Genomic DNA, 17,277 nt, shown 5'->3' on the forward strand with positions numbered 1-17,277 from the left:
GAAGTTCAGCTTAATGGTCGCTCGTTAAAATGGGATTTTCCAAGGTCTCACAGCAAGAGTTGTCAGCATTTTTAATACGCTTGAATCAAAACAATAGAAATTCAGTTGTGTTCCCACAGTGTTTAGACTATATAAGCACACAAAGAATGTTGAGGCTAGAGAGTTATGTTTTTAAAAACCCTAAAGTTGCAGTCCTTACAGGACAGTACACTTTACAGTAAAAGTGCTACAAATGGTTTTTAATGCAGCAATGCCATAGAAAATTGATCTAGTTTAGTAATCAATGGATCAATACTCTTCTTTCTTTTTTTCTTGTTTTTCCCTTCCTTTGCAACATGCAAAAACATGTAGTTGTGCATTTTAAAATAAAACACACTAAGCACTTTATAAACCGCTTCATACACAACCTGATAAAAACATTTTATTTTTTACAAGAGATTTCTGATTTCAAAGAAACTGGAGAATTAGTCACATTCCTCTACTACACCGAAAGTAATGAAGGACTGAACAAAAATTGTAGGCAACATTACTTTACATTATCAGACCCTTACAGCAAAAAAGCAATAATGCTGCTGACAGTAATGCTGATCAGAGATTTACAGTACGTAATCTGTGCATTGCTGATAAGGATCTCTTTCCAGTGTTTGAAAACATAAATCAACAGTTACAGTGTGTAAACAGCATAAGTTATCACAAACATGTGAGGAAAATTTTTTTTTTCCAGTATCTGTTCAGATGAAATAGATTGGAGTGTCAAATGGATTTTGCATAGATATTGACATTATTAGATATTAGTAGTTTGCACACAGCAATGACCCAATATCTTACAGTCCTAATGATTACAAACATTGTTAAAGGCGGAGTGCACAATGTTTGAAAAACGCTTTTTCTGGCCGACTACCAAAACACACTTGTAGCCTATCAGCAGTGAGCGTGTCTATTAACCGACATCCCTGCCGGGGTTGCGTATGTGTGGGGCGCGTCTATCAAAAGAAGGTCCAGATTCTATTGGGTTAGGGGCGTGTATGTTTAGGTGATTTCAAATATCAACATTGGCTTTCAAACATTGTGCACTCCACCTTTAATCCAAAAAAAACTGAAGACATTCCTTTGCGACTTCATAATTTTGGCTGCAAATTATTCTTATTTAGGTTTCACTATTAATGGAATATATTACAAAAGTTCAAATTCTGTCATTATTAACATTATTTATATCATTTCGAATTCATAGGCTGCTATTTTGTTTTCAATAATAACAAATAGAGATGTTTTAAAGAAATGTTTCATTGTAATAAAAGTTCATAGTGAGCATGCTCATCAACCTCAAAAAGAAGTAAATAAACATAATAAAATCACATGACATTGTGAATGATGATAAACAACATAACAAAATTGCTACTTTTATTATTTTATATTATTTTTTATCAAAACAAATTGACGTTTGTCAGCGCTCTATCCGTGTCACTTTTTCAACGCACATGGTACCCCTTTCTGGCTTAGCTTTTTGACATGCAGAGCACTTCATAGGAGAAACCACTGACCCCAATAGGCTACGTGATATGGGAATTTTACAATCATTATGAAATTATATAATGTATAAATGTATCATTATCAATATGACATATGATTTTTAATTTAATTTTACAACAGCCAGCATACCTGTACATAACACTATTTAGACATATGTAAGCACCTAACCCAAACCCACCCTTTATTTATAAAATGAAACACAGGATATCCTATTCACAATTTATTCAAATTCGGTTTTGTACAGATGCAAACACTGTTTGCTGTAAAACTGCAATCTCACATATTCGAAAACTGCCGCGAAAAGAACCGTTATGTTTGGGCTTTCATTGTGAAATAGCATTGAGCATTGTTAAAAAGTAATTGCAAGGGGCACCAACCAAACGTTAATATATGACTGCTTGTTGTCAACTGTGCCACCTGCAGGCAAGAACAGATACTGTACTGTTTAACAACTCATCACATATGAAGAGATTCACTACTCCCTACTGAAAGGCATAAACTGGAAGCTGGTTTTAGCTGGTTAAAGGTGGCACTAGCTGGTTTATGCTGGTCCTCCCAGCCTGACAAAGCTGGTCATGCTGGTGGGCCAGCTGGTCTTCCAGCCTGACCAGCTAAGTCCAGCTAGACCAGCTTAAAAAGTGACCAAAACACAGCAAGACCAGCTTGCTACACCAGCAAAACCAGCTAAAACCAAGCTGGGAGACCAGCTAAAACCAGCTTATGCTGGTGTTAGCTGGATTTTTCAGCAGGGCTGCTTTTAACGGAATAAGTCATGCGTACAATACAAGCTGATCTACTGACAGAGTTTGTGTACTAGCAAAACTAATTAGGTGTAAAGATTGTAATCAATTTATTAAATTTGTGTACTAAAATGTTTTCAGTCCTCAAAAAGATCATGGGCTTTTGACAAAACGTAAGGTGCTTAAGCGCCCCCTCTTGGAGCTGCAGCAGAAGAGAACTTCAGTTAATGACAACTTAATGAGAAGCTAAACGGCTTCAGAAAACTTGGAATTCAATGCAAAAGTCTCTAATATTATAATACTTGTATGTTTTTCCAATTTTGAGCTTGAGTTGTCAGTATGAACCGTCATTTTACAGCAGACAGGTTTGAAAACATGATGACATGAAAGTGTGTAAATAATGACAGAATATACATTTTGGGTTGAAATATTCCTTTAATATACACATAAATCTCAGATAGGACAACACCTGAGGTGTACCTGCTGCTACTGATTGAAATGCTGTAACCTCAAACCCTCAAAATCCATTTCAACTCTCCAAAATTAAGAGAACCAAACCGCAAATGCATTAAAGCAAACAACACACATATTTGATATGTAATCTTAATCAAATGCTACAGCCATAACACTTGAACAATGAGACAAAAATTCAACCTATAAAACAAATAAAGTAAAAATGAATACAGTAGACTCTGTCCTGAGGAGGACATTATAAAAAGAAAGATGATTTCAGCGTGATCACATTTGGTTCACTGGCAATGATAAAGCAGTTTTTGTGAAATGGGTATTACTTCAGGCTAATCTCATTGAGACCTACACTTTTATATCCTCAAAGGAACTGGTGGCATGACTGTTCGAAATCAAATGAGTACTCAAGGAAAATAAACAAAGAAAAATAGCATTAACATGCATATAAACTGGAAATTACACTAATATACATGAATATAACTAGAATGGAGACAGGAAAGCATACCCTGGTCTATCTTTTTGCCAACATTTTTAAACAGTCAAAGCTCACAATGGAGCTGCTATTGCTAGTCATATTCAGGTGGTATTGGGGTTATAGACATTATTATTATTATTATTATTCTAAGGAGCATTTTATTAAACAGGAATTTGGAAGTGCCCTGTTTTCCGAAAATAAGAAAGGCTGCAGATCAACTTTTACAAGTACACTAGTTTACGTTTGGCTAACATACATTGACTACAAGCCAGAAATCTCCAAAACTGATTAATAAGGGCCTTTAGCTTTATACTCTGAAATAGTCTTGCATATCAAACCTGAGCATATATCAGCCACATATACAAAGAACAATAGCATGGACCCAAAACCAGTGCTTATCATAAAGCCAAAACCTTGACATTTATAAACGGATATATTTGCAGGCCAACATTGAATTAGATATGCTTAATTTTATGTTATATCAATAAAAAGGCAGTGGCTTTACTCTGCATTGTGAGGATCAAACAAAGAAAACATTCACCCTTACAACTGACAACTAAGGAGAATAAAGACTTCTGTTCATACATCTTGATTATAGCACTAGATGAACTAAAGTACATGGGAGACTATGTGCTTCGTGCTGTTTAACCCATGCAAAACATTCCAGTGGTTCTCTTCTTATATACAGTACAAAATACAATATCAAGTCCATTTTGTTGAAACAAAGTCTGTGGAGCTTAAAAAGCAATGTAAAGTTATGATCGTAAACAAAGCTCACATAAATGTCCTGCTTGGTGTCCTTCAGACACTTCAGGGCACTGGGGAAGAGGCGCTCACTTGTAGAGTATAAAGTCCAACCACTAATCAGCATCAAAAGTTCTGTCTTAATGAAAGTCCAACATGTGGCCACTGATCTGAGGTCTGCTGGATTGGCAGTCCTGTCGATCCTCTATTTCAGTCCAGTTAGGAAATCTAGTATGGTTGTGAAGGACAGGATGTGGTCATGTGGGCGGCCTCTCACACTCTTCTGGAGTGATAAAAAAGTATGACAAATTTAGTTCACTTTTATAATGTAAGATTCAGAAAGAACTTATCTACAAATAAGCCTGACTTACTAACCTGAAGGTGAAGGCGAATCGTCGTCCCCTACTGCACAGAAATGCTCTGTTCCCAATGCTGCAATAGAGCTCCTGGGACGTATACATCTCTCACCAGAGAAGCTTCTGCGCAGCAATGCCTGTGTCGGTACGAAACAGAGTTACTTCATGAAAGTCACTAGCAGGTGAAGGACCGCAAATTATAATCTTTCGATAAACTCTTGCTGTTAGGTGGTATCTGTACCTTGCGCGTGAGTGGGCTGCTGGGAGCTGATGCACTGCTGTATAAACTCAAGCTGGAGTTTGATCTGCTGACTGTGAGCCCTTTAGCACTCCCTCTGCGACCCGATGCCGCAAAAACATCTGGAGAGAAATATTTCTCCTTTATCTTCAGGTTGGTGCGTCCTTTTACTGCAAATAAAGAGCAAGAAAATGACACACATTTGCATTTGTATTGGTGCATCCCTACTTTTAAGGGGGTAGTTCACCCAAAAATTCTGTCATTTACTTATTGTACCCTTATGTTGTTTTAAACCTGTAAGAGTCTTTTTATTTTGATGAACACAAAAAAAGAAGCACAAGCTGATTGTAACCATTGACTTCCATAGTATTTGTTTTTCCTACTATGGAAGTCAATGGTTATAATGAAGTGTGTGCTTACCATCATTTATCAAAATATCTTCTTTTGTGTTCATCAGAAAAAAGAAATTCATAAGATTTAGAACAACAAGAGGATGATAAAATGATGACAAAGTTTTTGGGTGAACTATCCTTTTAACTGCTGTATGAGCAATATATCTACAGATAAACACAAATGTTTAGTTTCTTCACCTCTGCAGGGATCATTCTTCACAAGAAACTCATCTAATGCCGTCCAACCACCACCAACTCGTACCATCAAAGTGCTTCTGAGAATTCGAACCATTCGCAACTGCTGAGAGTCTCCGAACTAAAGAAAATGACATATTGAATTGCCAGTGAGTAATAAATCAAAAATTGAGAAAGCATGTAGGTGTGAACATTAGACTTTATAAGGTATGTTACTATCAGGTGTCGATTCCTGAGATGGATGTTAACATTGAACTTAATGCATTTTCACTTACCCTGTAGCGGTTTGCGCTAATCTGCTCTACTTCAAATCTTTTTGGACAGTTGCACTGAGATACCTGCCGACTCACCTGCAAGATGTTTGCTTTTGTTAGTCGTCTTAATGATATACTTAATGTTAAGTATAAATGCATTCCTACAGTGGTTGAAAGAAGCTACAAGTACCTCCTCATTGATCTGGTCTGCATCTATTGTCCTTCTGTAAGGGTCTCGGCTTGGATGGAGAGCACTTACAAATTCGTAGTAGTCAATGAAGCCATCCCCATTAACGTCAAATATGTTAGCAACAGCAGTCATTTCTAATGAGTTGGTGGGAAATTCTAATAAAAAACAAAACAAAGAAAATTATGTGATAAAAGCATCACCTGATATCACACAATTTCAACCAAAGTGTTTTAGCTGTGCTCACTAGAGGCCAGAACGTTGTCGATTAACTCTTTGTGGGTAATTCGGCCATCCTGATCTCGATCAATGCTACGAAAAACATCCAAAATCCGAGACTTGAGGTGACTTATCCACTGCATGTACCTTTTCCTCCAGATGTTGAAATCAAAGTTAGCAAATTCTTCCAACTGCAAAAAGAAGCAATGCGGTTTAGTGTCATAGATATCAAACCCGGACAACACCATTGTTGTTGATTATTTATGAATGTGGACGCAAAACAACTAGACTTCTGTATATGTATCAAATTGACTATTTACATGATGATCTGCTCTTTTTAGAACAAGACAAAAGTGCTTATATGAATAAAATGAGCTGCCCGAACATAATATTGTAACTTTTTTTACGAGGTTCAGTAAAAATGGGGGAAGAATTGTCATTTTTAGACAGCAAACTTCAATAAAGTGATTTATTAAAGTACGGTTTCATACGGAGTCCTGATCACCTCTTTGAGCCTCTGCAGATGTTCCTCTAGTTTGCTCTGTCTGCTGTGGGCCACGAGCCAGAGTTTTTGCCAGTGACTGACCAGTTGACACATTAGAGGGGTTTGAGGTTCCAAGTTCTCCAGAGGGATAGGCACTGATGGTCGAGGCTTTGATGTACCTCTCCTTTCTATGTATACAAAACAATCCAAAATGGAGGTTAACAGTTGGCACTGGCATAACAGAACAACCAAGCACCATAATCCGATCAGTGAACCGTACGGATTCAGCTAAAGTTCTTCTTTACTAACTTGTGGGTGTCTTGCGACTGGGTGAGAACAGTTGCTTAGGGACACTCTTGTGTTTACAGGATTTTGTGGCATTTTCAACTTCTGGAATCTTCCCTTTCATCTCATCCATAAAGTCCTGAAAGGAAGAAGAGTGTTTTGCATTAGTGATTCATTGAAGTTCAATAAGAGTGCATGCAGTGCTGTGAATTGAAGTAATTTCAAATGGACCAAACTGATCCATCTGGTAATTAATACCGCTACACTCTAAATTTTTGCAAATCTGCCTTTCGTCAACATTTCTACATATATAGCAACCATTCAAATCCAGTGTATGTCTGTTTAAGAAAAACAAACATTAGGAGCGACAGTCACCTAACAGCAGAAATGAATACTAAGAGCATGCCAAGATGCATGAAAGCTGTAATTTAAAATCTGGGTTATCCCATCAACTATTCATTTTTTAACTATTCTTAAGTACATTCTTAAAAACATTAGTATTGTGGTGCTTTAAAATGATTATGAACTTTTTAAACGTTTTTGAATAAATGCATCTGCTAAGTGTGGAAATGTGAATGAACCAAAATTTTCAAAAAATACAAAAAATATGAGCTCAATTTAAGAACCATATACAAAAATAGTAGTGAAAGTGACAAGCTTGTGACAAGAAGTCAAAATGTGACTTCTGAATTTAACCCATCCCAGTGAGTAGTGAACACACACACTGCAAGTCGTGAACACACACCCAGAGCAGTGGGCAGCTATCCCAGCACCCATGGTGGCAATTAGGGGAAGGTGCCTTGCTCAAAGGGTCCACAGTTGCAACCTGCCGGTCATAAGACTCGAACCAGCAACTCTCAGGTTTCAAGCCAAACTCTCTAATCACTAGGGTACAACTTCCTCTAAGAAGAGAGTTCTTTGCAGAACCTAATGTGCTGCATGGAACCACTGTAGATTTTGTAGTATTGTAATGTGTTTACAAGTATAAGTTTAAGTATAGGAGAAATGTTGTGTTTGTACCAAGTGTTGAGTAATCAGCTCTGCAGTCAGCTCTAAGTCTTCAGGCAGTGGTTCCTGTTCTTTCACATTGAGAGACTCTTCAGCAGAGGAGATCCAGTCCAGTAACCGCTGTACCTCATCTCTCTCTGTCTCTAAAGCAGACAGTATGCTCTGGATCCTCTCAGCCTGCTGCTTCCCCCAGGTCTGCACCTAAAGCACCAAATAACACATAGCGTATCACTGTATATACATGCCTATAGGGATTCTGAGTTAATTTGTTTGCATTTTTTTTATTTGTTTGCACTTTATTGCAACAAATTGCAAATAATGTCTTCATTATAGATGTAAACATCTAACTCACCTCTTCGTAGCGAGTCTTGGTGATACTGATCCATGATTTGATGGTGATGACAGAGTCAGGGTGACAGGTGGACAGAATCTCTTTGCCCATTTTGCTAATGTTTTCCAGCGCTGTCTGCTGAGCGTTCAAGGAACTCATCGACTCCTATGCAGATCACAAACATGAAACTTATCAGTACGGTTAAAGTAATAAGGTATGATGGGAGAGCCCATATCCATCCTACCTGATGATGTGTACGAAACGTCAGAAGAGCCTCCTCCTCCTCAGGTATTACTCCATACTTTAGAACTCTCTCAACTTCCGCAAGATGATCCAGAAAAGAGTGGACCATTCCATCAAATTCCTCTGCCTGAAGATAACAAAGGTACATGGTACATTTTCAGTTTCACAAAACAACTTTTGATTTTCTCTGGAGCAACAACATAGTGGAGAGCTGCGGTACCTGTTGAAGTGCCGCCTCTAGCCGAGCCTGTCTGGACACCGAGAGTTTACACACCGCCTCCCAGCGGCTTTCCAGCTCCTCCATCTGTTCTTGCAACCAGTGGGCATCAGCTGAGCTGCTCCGTGTCAGATCCCTGACCGACCGCTTCAGTGTACGGATACAGCTGGCACGCTTCCCGAGCTCACGCTGAAATACCTACAACCACAGAGAAGGTTTAACTACAGCTAGCTGTATCCAAGCAGGACAAATCATCGAACGTTGAAACTAGAGAAGAACCAAAAAATTAAGAAAATATGCTGAGAGTTACCTTGTGTTTGTCAATCAAATTGTTGACCAGGTCTTTTTCCCCACACACGGGAACATCTTCAGCTAGCTGTGGCTCTGCCCTGTACAGCCAATCATTAAGAGCCTGTAGGGCATCTGTGAATCTTCCTGAAAACAGCAGTGCTTCTTCCAGTTTGTGTTGCCTTGAACAAACAAAAGCACAGATCAGAGCTTTGATTTGACATCCTATTTATATAACTAAGGAACAGATTATGTCACAGCAAGTACTGGATATACCTCTCACTGGATTTGCCGTTGATGGTGTCCCACAAGTCTCTGAGTTCAGATACCATGTTCTCCAGGTGCTGTGTGTCTTCAGGGCTCTGAGCTTTCTCCAGGAGAGAGCGACCACTCTTCAGGCAGGCCTCATACATTGGCCTTTTTGTGCGGAGAAGCTTCTGGAAATCCTGACAGAATACAAGTCTCAAGATATTAACATATTGCCACAAACTGCTTGTGTAAACTAAACATGTTACAAGACACTGAAAACCCAGTTATTTTTGGGTTTATAGTTTTGCATTTACATCTTATGAAATTTACTCAAATTGTTATGCTGTGTGGTCTTAGACCTTTTGACCCCACTGCATGTTTATGTATTGTGTTGTCTGTACTGGTTCAGATGTGATGTACCTTTAGTTCACCAAGCTGTTGTTTGATCTCTTCCTGTGTCGCAGCAATCTCTTTATGCGTATCCAATGTCTGTTCTACCTCTTTCATCCAGTCCACCAGTAGATGCCACGATTCATTAAACTGTGAAGGATTGATACACCAAGCTCACAAATTTGTGGTACTTCAAATTGCTTCAACAATGTTTGCCAATTGATTGCCCGAAAAGATGACTTTGCTTCACATGAGACCAGAATACCTGCTTGGCATGTCTTTTGACATCCTCTAGAGTTTTACCCTTCTCGGTTGTGTGTTGAAGGAGTTTCCTGTATCGGTCTCGAACAGTCATAATGAGGTTCTGCACTACATCACAATCTTCTTTCCTGCTGAGTTCTGACAGCCGTGTAGCAGCATTTTCCACATTTGTTTTCCTTTCTCCATATGATTGGACCTCACTCACCAACATCTACATATAGAAAAGAATAAAAAAATGAAAATCAGAAATAGATTCCATAGATTGATACTGTAGGTCAAGATGACATTTGGGATTTTTAAGGTGCTATATTGAAGGAACCTCTAGGTTCTCTGAAGAAGTACTGTTGTAAAAATGTAAGTAAATGTCTTTCCTGGAAAAACAAATGGGAGCATTTAAGGTCCTTGTGGGAACTCAGAGCACCACTGAAAGGTTGCTGATGTTCTCCAGAGGATTCTTACTTTCTTTATTCTTTACGCCAGCATCTATTGCTATATTCTTGGCAAGAACCATTAAATCCATACACAAGTTGATCCACACAAGTTAATCCATGCACATGTTGGGGGAGGGGCAATTTGGTATCTCCAATTTACCTAACTTGCTTGTTTTTAGCCTGTAGTAGGAAACCTGAGTATGTGGAGATAACCTGTGCTGACACAGGGAGAACATGCAAACCACCTGACCTAGCCGGGGCTCAAATCGGGAACTTTCTTGCTGTGAGGCAACAGTTATACCTACTGAGCCACTGTGCCACCCTCTCCAGAGGATTCCAACAGTGTGTTATCTGAGTAACACCTAATGATCCCATTCTTGAAAAAATCACATTCATACACAAATCCAAGTACAATCACACGTATGCCCACCTTGTGTTCCTGGATTTGTGAGCAGATTGTGTCCAGGATAAAGCTGGGTGCAGGCAGAGTGTTTATGGTCTCCTCACACTTGGACATTTTAGTCAGAAGGTCTTGGACATTACTGTTAAATTCCTTTGCAAGACCAAGTCCCTCTGTCAACTTTGCCTAAATAGAAAATTTTATATTAAATGTCAATAGTCTAAAACTTTTCTCTTTGCAATTAATATTTGCGATATGCTAATATAACAGCCAATGTCAACAGATCATACAGGTAACCACAGTTTGAGTAAATCAAATTTGTAATTAAATTACAAAACAATGTATATGCTGTTTTTACCATTCGTTCTTGCATTTTAGCATAGACAGAGCTCCATTTCTGCTCCAGTATGCATAAACTGTGCTCAGTGTTTGATCCACGAGCCACATCAGTACCCTCCAGCATCCTGTGGATGGCGTTGCGTACATTTGTGTAGGCGTGCATTTTAGAGTCCATCTCATTACATAAATCCTGAAGTGCAAAAAATAATCCAAGTTCATTACATCATTCTGTTTCATTCTTAAAGGGATAGTTCACGCAAAAATGAAAATCCTGTTATTATTTACTCATCCTCAAGTTGTTCTAAATCTGTATGAGTTTTTTATGCTGTTGAACACAGCTTACTGTACGCAACTTACCGTCATTTATCAAAATATCTTCTTTTGTGTTTAAAAGAATAAAGAAACTCATACAGGTTTAGAACAACATAAGGATAAATCAAAATAAAGTAAATCAGATCATTTTTATTTTTGGGTAAACTATCCATTTAAATCTTTGAGATCATCAGTGTTAATGTTGCAAAAACCATAAGCAGGTCTCTTACCAAATGAGTGTTAAGTCTCTCATTGGCAGAGTCCGGCATGCCCCATACAGTCTTACTGGACGACAGTCTCAGGTCTGTGTGTTCCAGCCACTGCATGAGATCTTGAATCTCCATGGTTACATCTTGAACCTAAAATGCAATTATAAATGCTCAAATTAAAACATTTGGTTGCCCAACACAATTGGCTGAGTTTATGTTTCCCATGATCTTACATATTATTTGATCTAAAGGCTTATGCTCCAACAGGGGTGAGTGGGACACAAACGAATGTGGGGTTAATTGTAACAAAGCTCTTTTACATAGTCACACAGATAAACAATCTGTGCTGTTGTCTTTTTCTCTCTCAACATGACAAATGTTGTGCTTTCGACTGTGTGTGTACAGACTACTGTATACTCAGGGCTTAAGTCACCTAATGCAACCTTAACTTAAAAACATTTATATAAACATTTTTATTGTTGGTAACCATTTCAGAAATTCATATATTGAAAAATATATTGTATGTACATCTGAGCTTCACTAAGATATACAGAGTCGCTGTATTAATTAATTCTCTAATCTGGGTTTATTTCTGGTGCTTGTGGTCACCTGACTGAGGTTATTTTCCAGTTCTAGCTGTCTGCGCTCTGTTTCGCAGCGCACAAATTCCCAGCGTTCATTCAGCTGTTCCAGACGAGTCTGCAGTACATGTGAACTGTCTCCTGCACCAGACTCCAGCAGGCTCCGACCGGCCTGGTTCAGCGAGTCCACAGTGTGCACGTGGGACATCACATCATTCCTCAGAACCTGACAGCACAAATATTATGAACCAGATATTATGATGCTAAACAAATAAGTACCATTTGCTGCCTAAAATACTATGTGCAGTATAGGGAACAAAGAGAGCACACTGACTTTATTCTACACAAAACCAACAGAATCCACAAATACCTGAATGTCACAGAGCTTTAAAGTTTGTGTTGAGTTCATACCTTGTGTTTGGCTAGCTCTATCTCACAGGTCTGCAGGTCAATGCTGATTGGCTGAGAGGCCTGTAGTAGTTCAGCCGTGTGAGAAATCCAGGCATGCAACTCATCCAGGGTGTTCTGGAACTGACCCAAACCCAGCAGCGCACACTCCAGTTGGTGCTGCTCCAAACACATTGAAGTGTCATTGAATAAACTTACGTTGAAACACTTAATTCAATTAGGTAAGATCTTACCTGTCTGCTGACTGTCTCTGACTCCAGGCTGTCCCATCTCTGACGAAAGTCACACAGTGGAGAGACGGATCCAGGCCGCTCAGTGCCCGGTGAAAGACGACACACAAATCGATGGTTTAGACTCTCGATCTCAATCTTCTTCTGGTAGAGCTCTCGCTTCAGTTCCTGACAAGAGAGATGATGGCAGTGTTTGGATAAAACTTCTAATGAACACCCTGGATCTTTCAAAATAGGTTTTAGTTTTCTTAAGTCATTTGTTCAATAAAGTCTCACCTTCAGGTCACATAGCTGTTCTTTGACTGATCCCAGGTCAGAGCTAACTGAGAACTCCTTAGTAGATTTCATCTCTGCAGACTTCAGCCATTCAAAGAGTCCCTTTAAGACAATGTTTTTAAACTTTTACTTTTAACCTAACCGTAACCTAAACATAATTTTCTCCTGACTCCTCTAGATTTCTAAATGTCTGGTTTAACTTAAAGGGCGTGTTGCAGGTTAACCACCACTGTCGATTAATGGGTACATAAATCACTCAAGATATGTGTATAATTTTTAAAATGTCTCAAAAACTTTTTTTACGTTTTTGGTATTAACGGTTTTTTACGCAATTCTGCGATGACGTCACGCTGGGGAGAAGTGGAGAAAGCCTCAGCCAGAGCCATAGAGATAGATGAGACATTTATTGCTGTTTAATACTTACGTATACAATTTGGAAATCATATATACATCGTAGGAAATATATAATGTGTTATACTGCAAAGATACCATGCTAATTATTATTTATGATATCTGTGGAGATAAATAAAACTTCGCAAATCTGCTGATTTGATCCATTCATGTCCTGACCACCAGGCTAGAGATTTTTAAACATCCTTTATCCACACTTACTAGTCTATCAAATAATATCTCAAATATATTGTTTTGTGAAATAAAAGGATGCTTTGTTATATTGTTTATGCGATTATAACGAATCACACGATCATTTTATACGCAGCAGTCAGCAGCTGCAGCACACTCGGATCCGACCGCATACATACTGTAATAAACAGGCGTTCGGCGGCTTTTTACATCACAACAGACTATGCCATTTGATGAGGAACCGCTCATTGATCACCGTATTTTTATAAATCCTGTACATGTTTGGACCTGCCGAACAGGTTGAGCACTTTCATATACTTTGTTGAGCAGAGAGGCTGCACTTTGACCAGCGGGCTGCGGGAACCGGGGCACATCACGCCGCCAGACGGTGTTGTTAACTCGAAATGTATAACTATTATCAGATCGGCCCACCGGGAAAGTCCCGACTCTCTCGATTGCCATTCCGCTACTGGCTGTAAGAAAGTGAGTGCGTTTGGGTCGCTGGTCCCCGCGAACAGATGTGACGTGCCTCACTCACCTTCCTGGATTAGAGACATGCTGCCAAAACCGTTTGTGCTGAAGATCGCATAAAGTTACACCCATTTCAGGCAGGATCATGGACCCCCTCAAGCCAGCATGCACGAGTATGTTAATTGTTTGTTTACTTTCTACACGAAGATATGCTAACGTTATGCTATCTGGCTGTCTGCCTATCTCTCTATACTAGCCTATCCATCTGTCTGTCTGTCTGTCTGTCTGTCTATCTATTTATCTATAATCTGCGCTATCAGAACTGTACTTTACTCGTCTTTCTATAGTCATTCTCAATGCTCTCAATGCGGCTTTGGTAAATTCTCTCCCCAGCGTGACGTCATACAGTGCGTTGTGGGGGAAAGAAGAATCATTGCAAACCGCTGTACTTTTTCATACTTTTTCGGGTTTTGTGATACCCAACAACATAAAATACAATGGATAACACTTTAAATGGTTATTACACACAAGCAAGTTGCACAAATTCGTAAAAAAAAGAAGCTGCAACACACACTTTAATCTCATCCTCAGATTGAGTCTTAAAATCCGTTAACGCTTAAAGGCAGGATAGGCAAGAATTATCTAAAAAACTTTTTTACAAATTTGTTTAAACTGTCTTTATATACCAATACATAATTAAAATGTAAGTAATCTGAAAAAGAGAGTATAAAACTCGAGTGTCTGTAGACCTCTCACGACTTGTTTTTAACAAAGCTCATTATTTCCATTCGGGACGAAACAAATGATTGGCTTGCGTGACCATCACTCTCTCTCTCTGTTGCTACAGGATCTGCCCACACCCGATTGATTTGAACGTGCACAAGGCACTCTAGGAAGAGCAAACGTACAGCAGAGAAAGAGCATTCAGAACTCACAGTACCTGCATATACAGTCAGCGAAGGCAAACAAGGCAAAAAAAGGAATAAATGAAGAAATCAAACGAATATCGCATGGCTTTTCCTCGAGTCGACGATGCAGTAGCGGTATTGTCTCCGGAGTTTAGTCCTCATCTGAGTCAACAATGCTTTCATCACAGAAACTCTTCCATGCAAAACACCATTTATGTTATTAATTTTCCACGAAATTCACCTTCATCACAGTGTAACTGATGGTGATAGATTGCATTGATACAAGTTTTTTTGTTCTTAGCTTTGTCTTATAAATATAACGAGCTCGTTTGTTCCCGAATCAAACTAAATATATTTTAAACTTTATCAGTATTAATATGCTAGCATGATAGTGAGTACTAAAAGCCATCCTATTTGTTTATATTCATAATGATAAAGTTAGGTGTATTATTATATGTGATTGTGACATGATGTTAATACATGCACCGCGCTCCTTCCTCTCCCCTCGTCTCAGGTAAATGCAGAGCCAGTCAGCGTTGCGCGTTCCTGTGTTTTGGGGGCGTGGCTTTAGAAGAAACCCAGAAGGGAGGGGGTGGAATGAATGGAAAAATGAGCTGTGTTTAAAACAGTCGTGAGAGGTCTACAGACACTCGATTTTTATACTCTCTTTTTCAGAGTACTTACATTTTACTTATGTACTGGTATATAAAGACAGTTTAAACAAATTTGTAAAAAAGTTTTCTTAGATAATTCCTGCCTATCCTGCCTTTAAGATATAAAAAAAAACATCTGGAATAATGAAAGGATTTTCTGTGAGAAAACTGTGACTGGTAACTTTACATGTGAGTCACACAGTCTCTTAGGCAGATCTTGGGCAATGAAAACCACCCTCTGTCTGAAGGTCAGGCTACCTGGTTGAATAGGGTGACCATATGTGCCATTCTTCCCGGACGCGTCCTGGCCAGGATTTCGGTGTGTCTTCCGGAAGTCATATTTGTTGACCGCATACGCCATTCAGTTAAAAACATAAGACATATAGTTGTAGTTTAATTCTTATCTTAAAATATAACGGTTGCTTTTTGTAATAATAATAATAATCCTCTATGATGTATGCGGTCAACAAATACGACTTCCGGTAGACGCACCAGAAGAATGGCATGTATGGTCACCCTATGGTTGAACAGCAACCATGTTCCCATCAGCTTGGTAACCTCATACTGTATGACCACCATGATCTTTGGACTTGCTAATGACCAGCTTAGACCTTTAGAAATCCTGTTTCAAACCACAGCCAAATCTGGATTTTCTACACTGTCTTTTCTAGTGGGGCTCCTTGTAATATACATTTTTACTGCTTTTAGACATTCAATTCAACATACAAGAAACAACACTTTAAAATACTTTGACTGTAATCCATATTCTCATAGGGTCATCCAAAGGTCTTGCAAATTGGCATGAAGCTACCCTTACGAAAAAGAAGTTTATTCAAGTGTGCTATAAGTATACTTCTTTTAAACTTAAAATAAGAAAGTATATTTTCAGTTTACTTTTTATGTACTTCTCTAAAATGTACTTTAGGTACTTCTTAGAAATATACTTAAATTGTACTAAAGTATACTTGACCTATACTGACCGAAATGTCTAAGTATATTTGGCCTATACTTGTTTACTGACATATACTTAAAAGTATAAAGTAAAAATGCAACAACGAAAGCTACATCAAGAAAGCTGCAAAAAGCCATATGAATAGCCCTGGTGAAAAATACATATACTTTATTGTATTTCAAGTATATTTAACTTTGCAATAGTACATTACAAATATACTTAGAAAGAAATGTACGATCTTTGAATATATTGAAAGTATGCTTACAACATATTTGCTTACAATTAAACTTTTAACATATTTCAAAATAATTATAATTTAGAATATTTTCTAAAAGTATACTTTAAAAAAATATACTTGGAGTTAAAGTTCTGTGCAATTTTTAAAGTATACTAATTTGAACTTATTTTAAAGTTTATTTTAGGTATACTTTATCTGTTAAAGTTATCATTATAATAATGCACTGACAGCATATTTATAAAATACATTATTTAGCATCCTTTAGAAACAGTATATTTTAAGTAAATTTTGAAAGTATATGTAGTGTACAAATTTATATTATCTTTATGGAGAATCTTTAGTGTTAGTAAACTAGTAAGTTATTAATTTTGTGCTGCAGGTATACTTGCAAGTATTCTTTTACTATACTTTTAGTTAACTAGTGTACTCATACTGAAAGTATACATGCAAGTGTTCTGTTAGTGTACTCTTAGTAAACTAGTAAGTTACTAATTGTGTGCTGCAGGTATACTTGCAAGTTTTCTTTTACTATACTTTTAGTTAACTAGTAGTTTACTACTCAACTTTACTTTAAGTGAACTTAACATCATACTATAAATATTAATATATTGCACTTAAAGTACAATACAATGTGCATTAATTTTTTTACTTGTACCTTTTAATTGTACTTTCAATTTGAAGCTAAATCTTTCGTATGCTATCAGTGAGCTAATCAAACAAAAAATAATAAATA

The 17,277-nt window shown here is 37.9% G+C and overlaps 1 protein-coding gene across 4 annotated transcripts in view; it reads right to left on the bottom strand.

Annotated features, from left to right (window-relative positions):
- Nucleotides 1-482: 482 nt before the first annotated feature.
- macf1b (microtubule actin crosslinking factor 1b) overlaps nt 483-17,277 on the bottom strand; it is a 57,440-nt gene continuing 40,645 nt past the window's right edge. For 3 of the 4 annotated variants that reach the window (XM_065246458.2, XM_065246457.2, XM_065246456.2), the window contains exons 17-40: nt 12,741-12,842; nt 12,468-12,632; nt 12,238-12,393; nt 11,855-12,052; nt 11,267-11,395; nt 10,744-10,914; nt 10,416-10,571; nt 9,559-9,765; nt 9,324-9,443; nt 8,931-9,100; nt 8,677-8,836; nt 8,370-8,564; nt 8,151-8,276; nt 7,928-8,071; nt 7,588-7,776; nt 6,592-6,706; nt 6,304-6,470; nt 5,827-5,989; nt 5,583-5,737; nt 5,414-5,488; nt 5,142-5,259; nt 4,555-4,721; nt 4,333-4,450; nt 483-4,240 (exon numbers count right to left, since the gene is read on the bottom strand). In XM_065246458.2, the coding sequence (XP_065102530.2) occupies nt 4,215-4,240; nt 4,333-4,450; nt 4,555-4,721; nt 5,142-5,259; nt 5,414-5,488; nt 5,583-5,737; nt 5,827-5,989; nt 6,304-6,470; nt 6,592-6,706; nt 7,588-7,776; nt 7,928-8,071; nt 8,151-8,276; nt 8,370-8,564; nt 8,677-8,836; nt 8,931-9,100; nt 9,324-9,443; nt 9,559-9,765; nt 10,416-10,571; nt 10,744-10,914; nt 11,267-11,395; nt 11,855-12,052; nt 12,238-12,393; nt 12,468-12,632; nt 12,741-12,842 (3,492 nt within the window). In that variant the 3' untranslated portion in view covers nt 483-4,214. The remainder of the gene's footprint in view (nt 4,241-4,332; nt 4,451-4,554; nt 4,722-5,141; nt 5,260-5,413; nt 5,489-5,582; nt 5,738-5,826; nt 5,990-6,303; nt 6,471-6,591; nt 6,707-7,587; nt 7,777-7,927; nt 8,072-8,150; nt 8,277-8,369; nt 8,565-8,676; nt 8,837-8,930; nt 9,101-9,323; nt 9,444-9,558; nt 9,766-10,415; nt 10,572-10,743; nt 10,915-11,266; nt 11,396-11,854; nt 12,053-12,237; nt 12,394-12,467; nt 12,633-12,740; nt 12,843-17,277) is intronic. The other variant, XM_065246459.2, reaches the window with a different exon arrangement.

Source organism: Paramisgurnus dabryanus, chromosome 13 (genome assembly GCF_030506205.2).
Source record: "Paramisgurnus dabryanus chromosome 13, PD_genome_1.1, whole genome shotgun sequence".
Classification (NCBI taxonomy): domain Eukaryota; kingdom Metazoa; phylum Chordata; class Actinopteri; order Cypriniformes; family Cobitidae; genus Paramisgurnus; species Paramisgurnus dabryanus.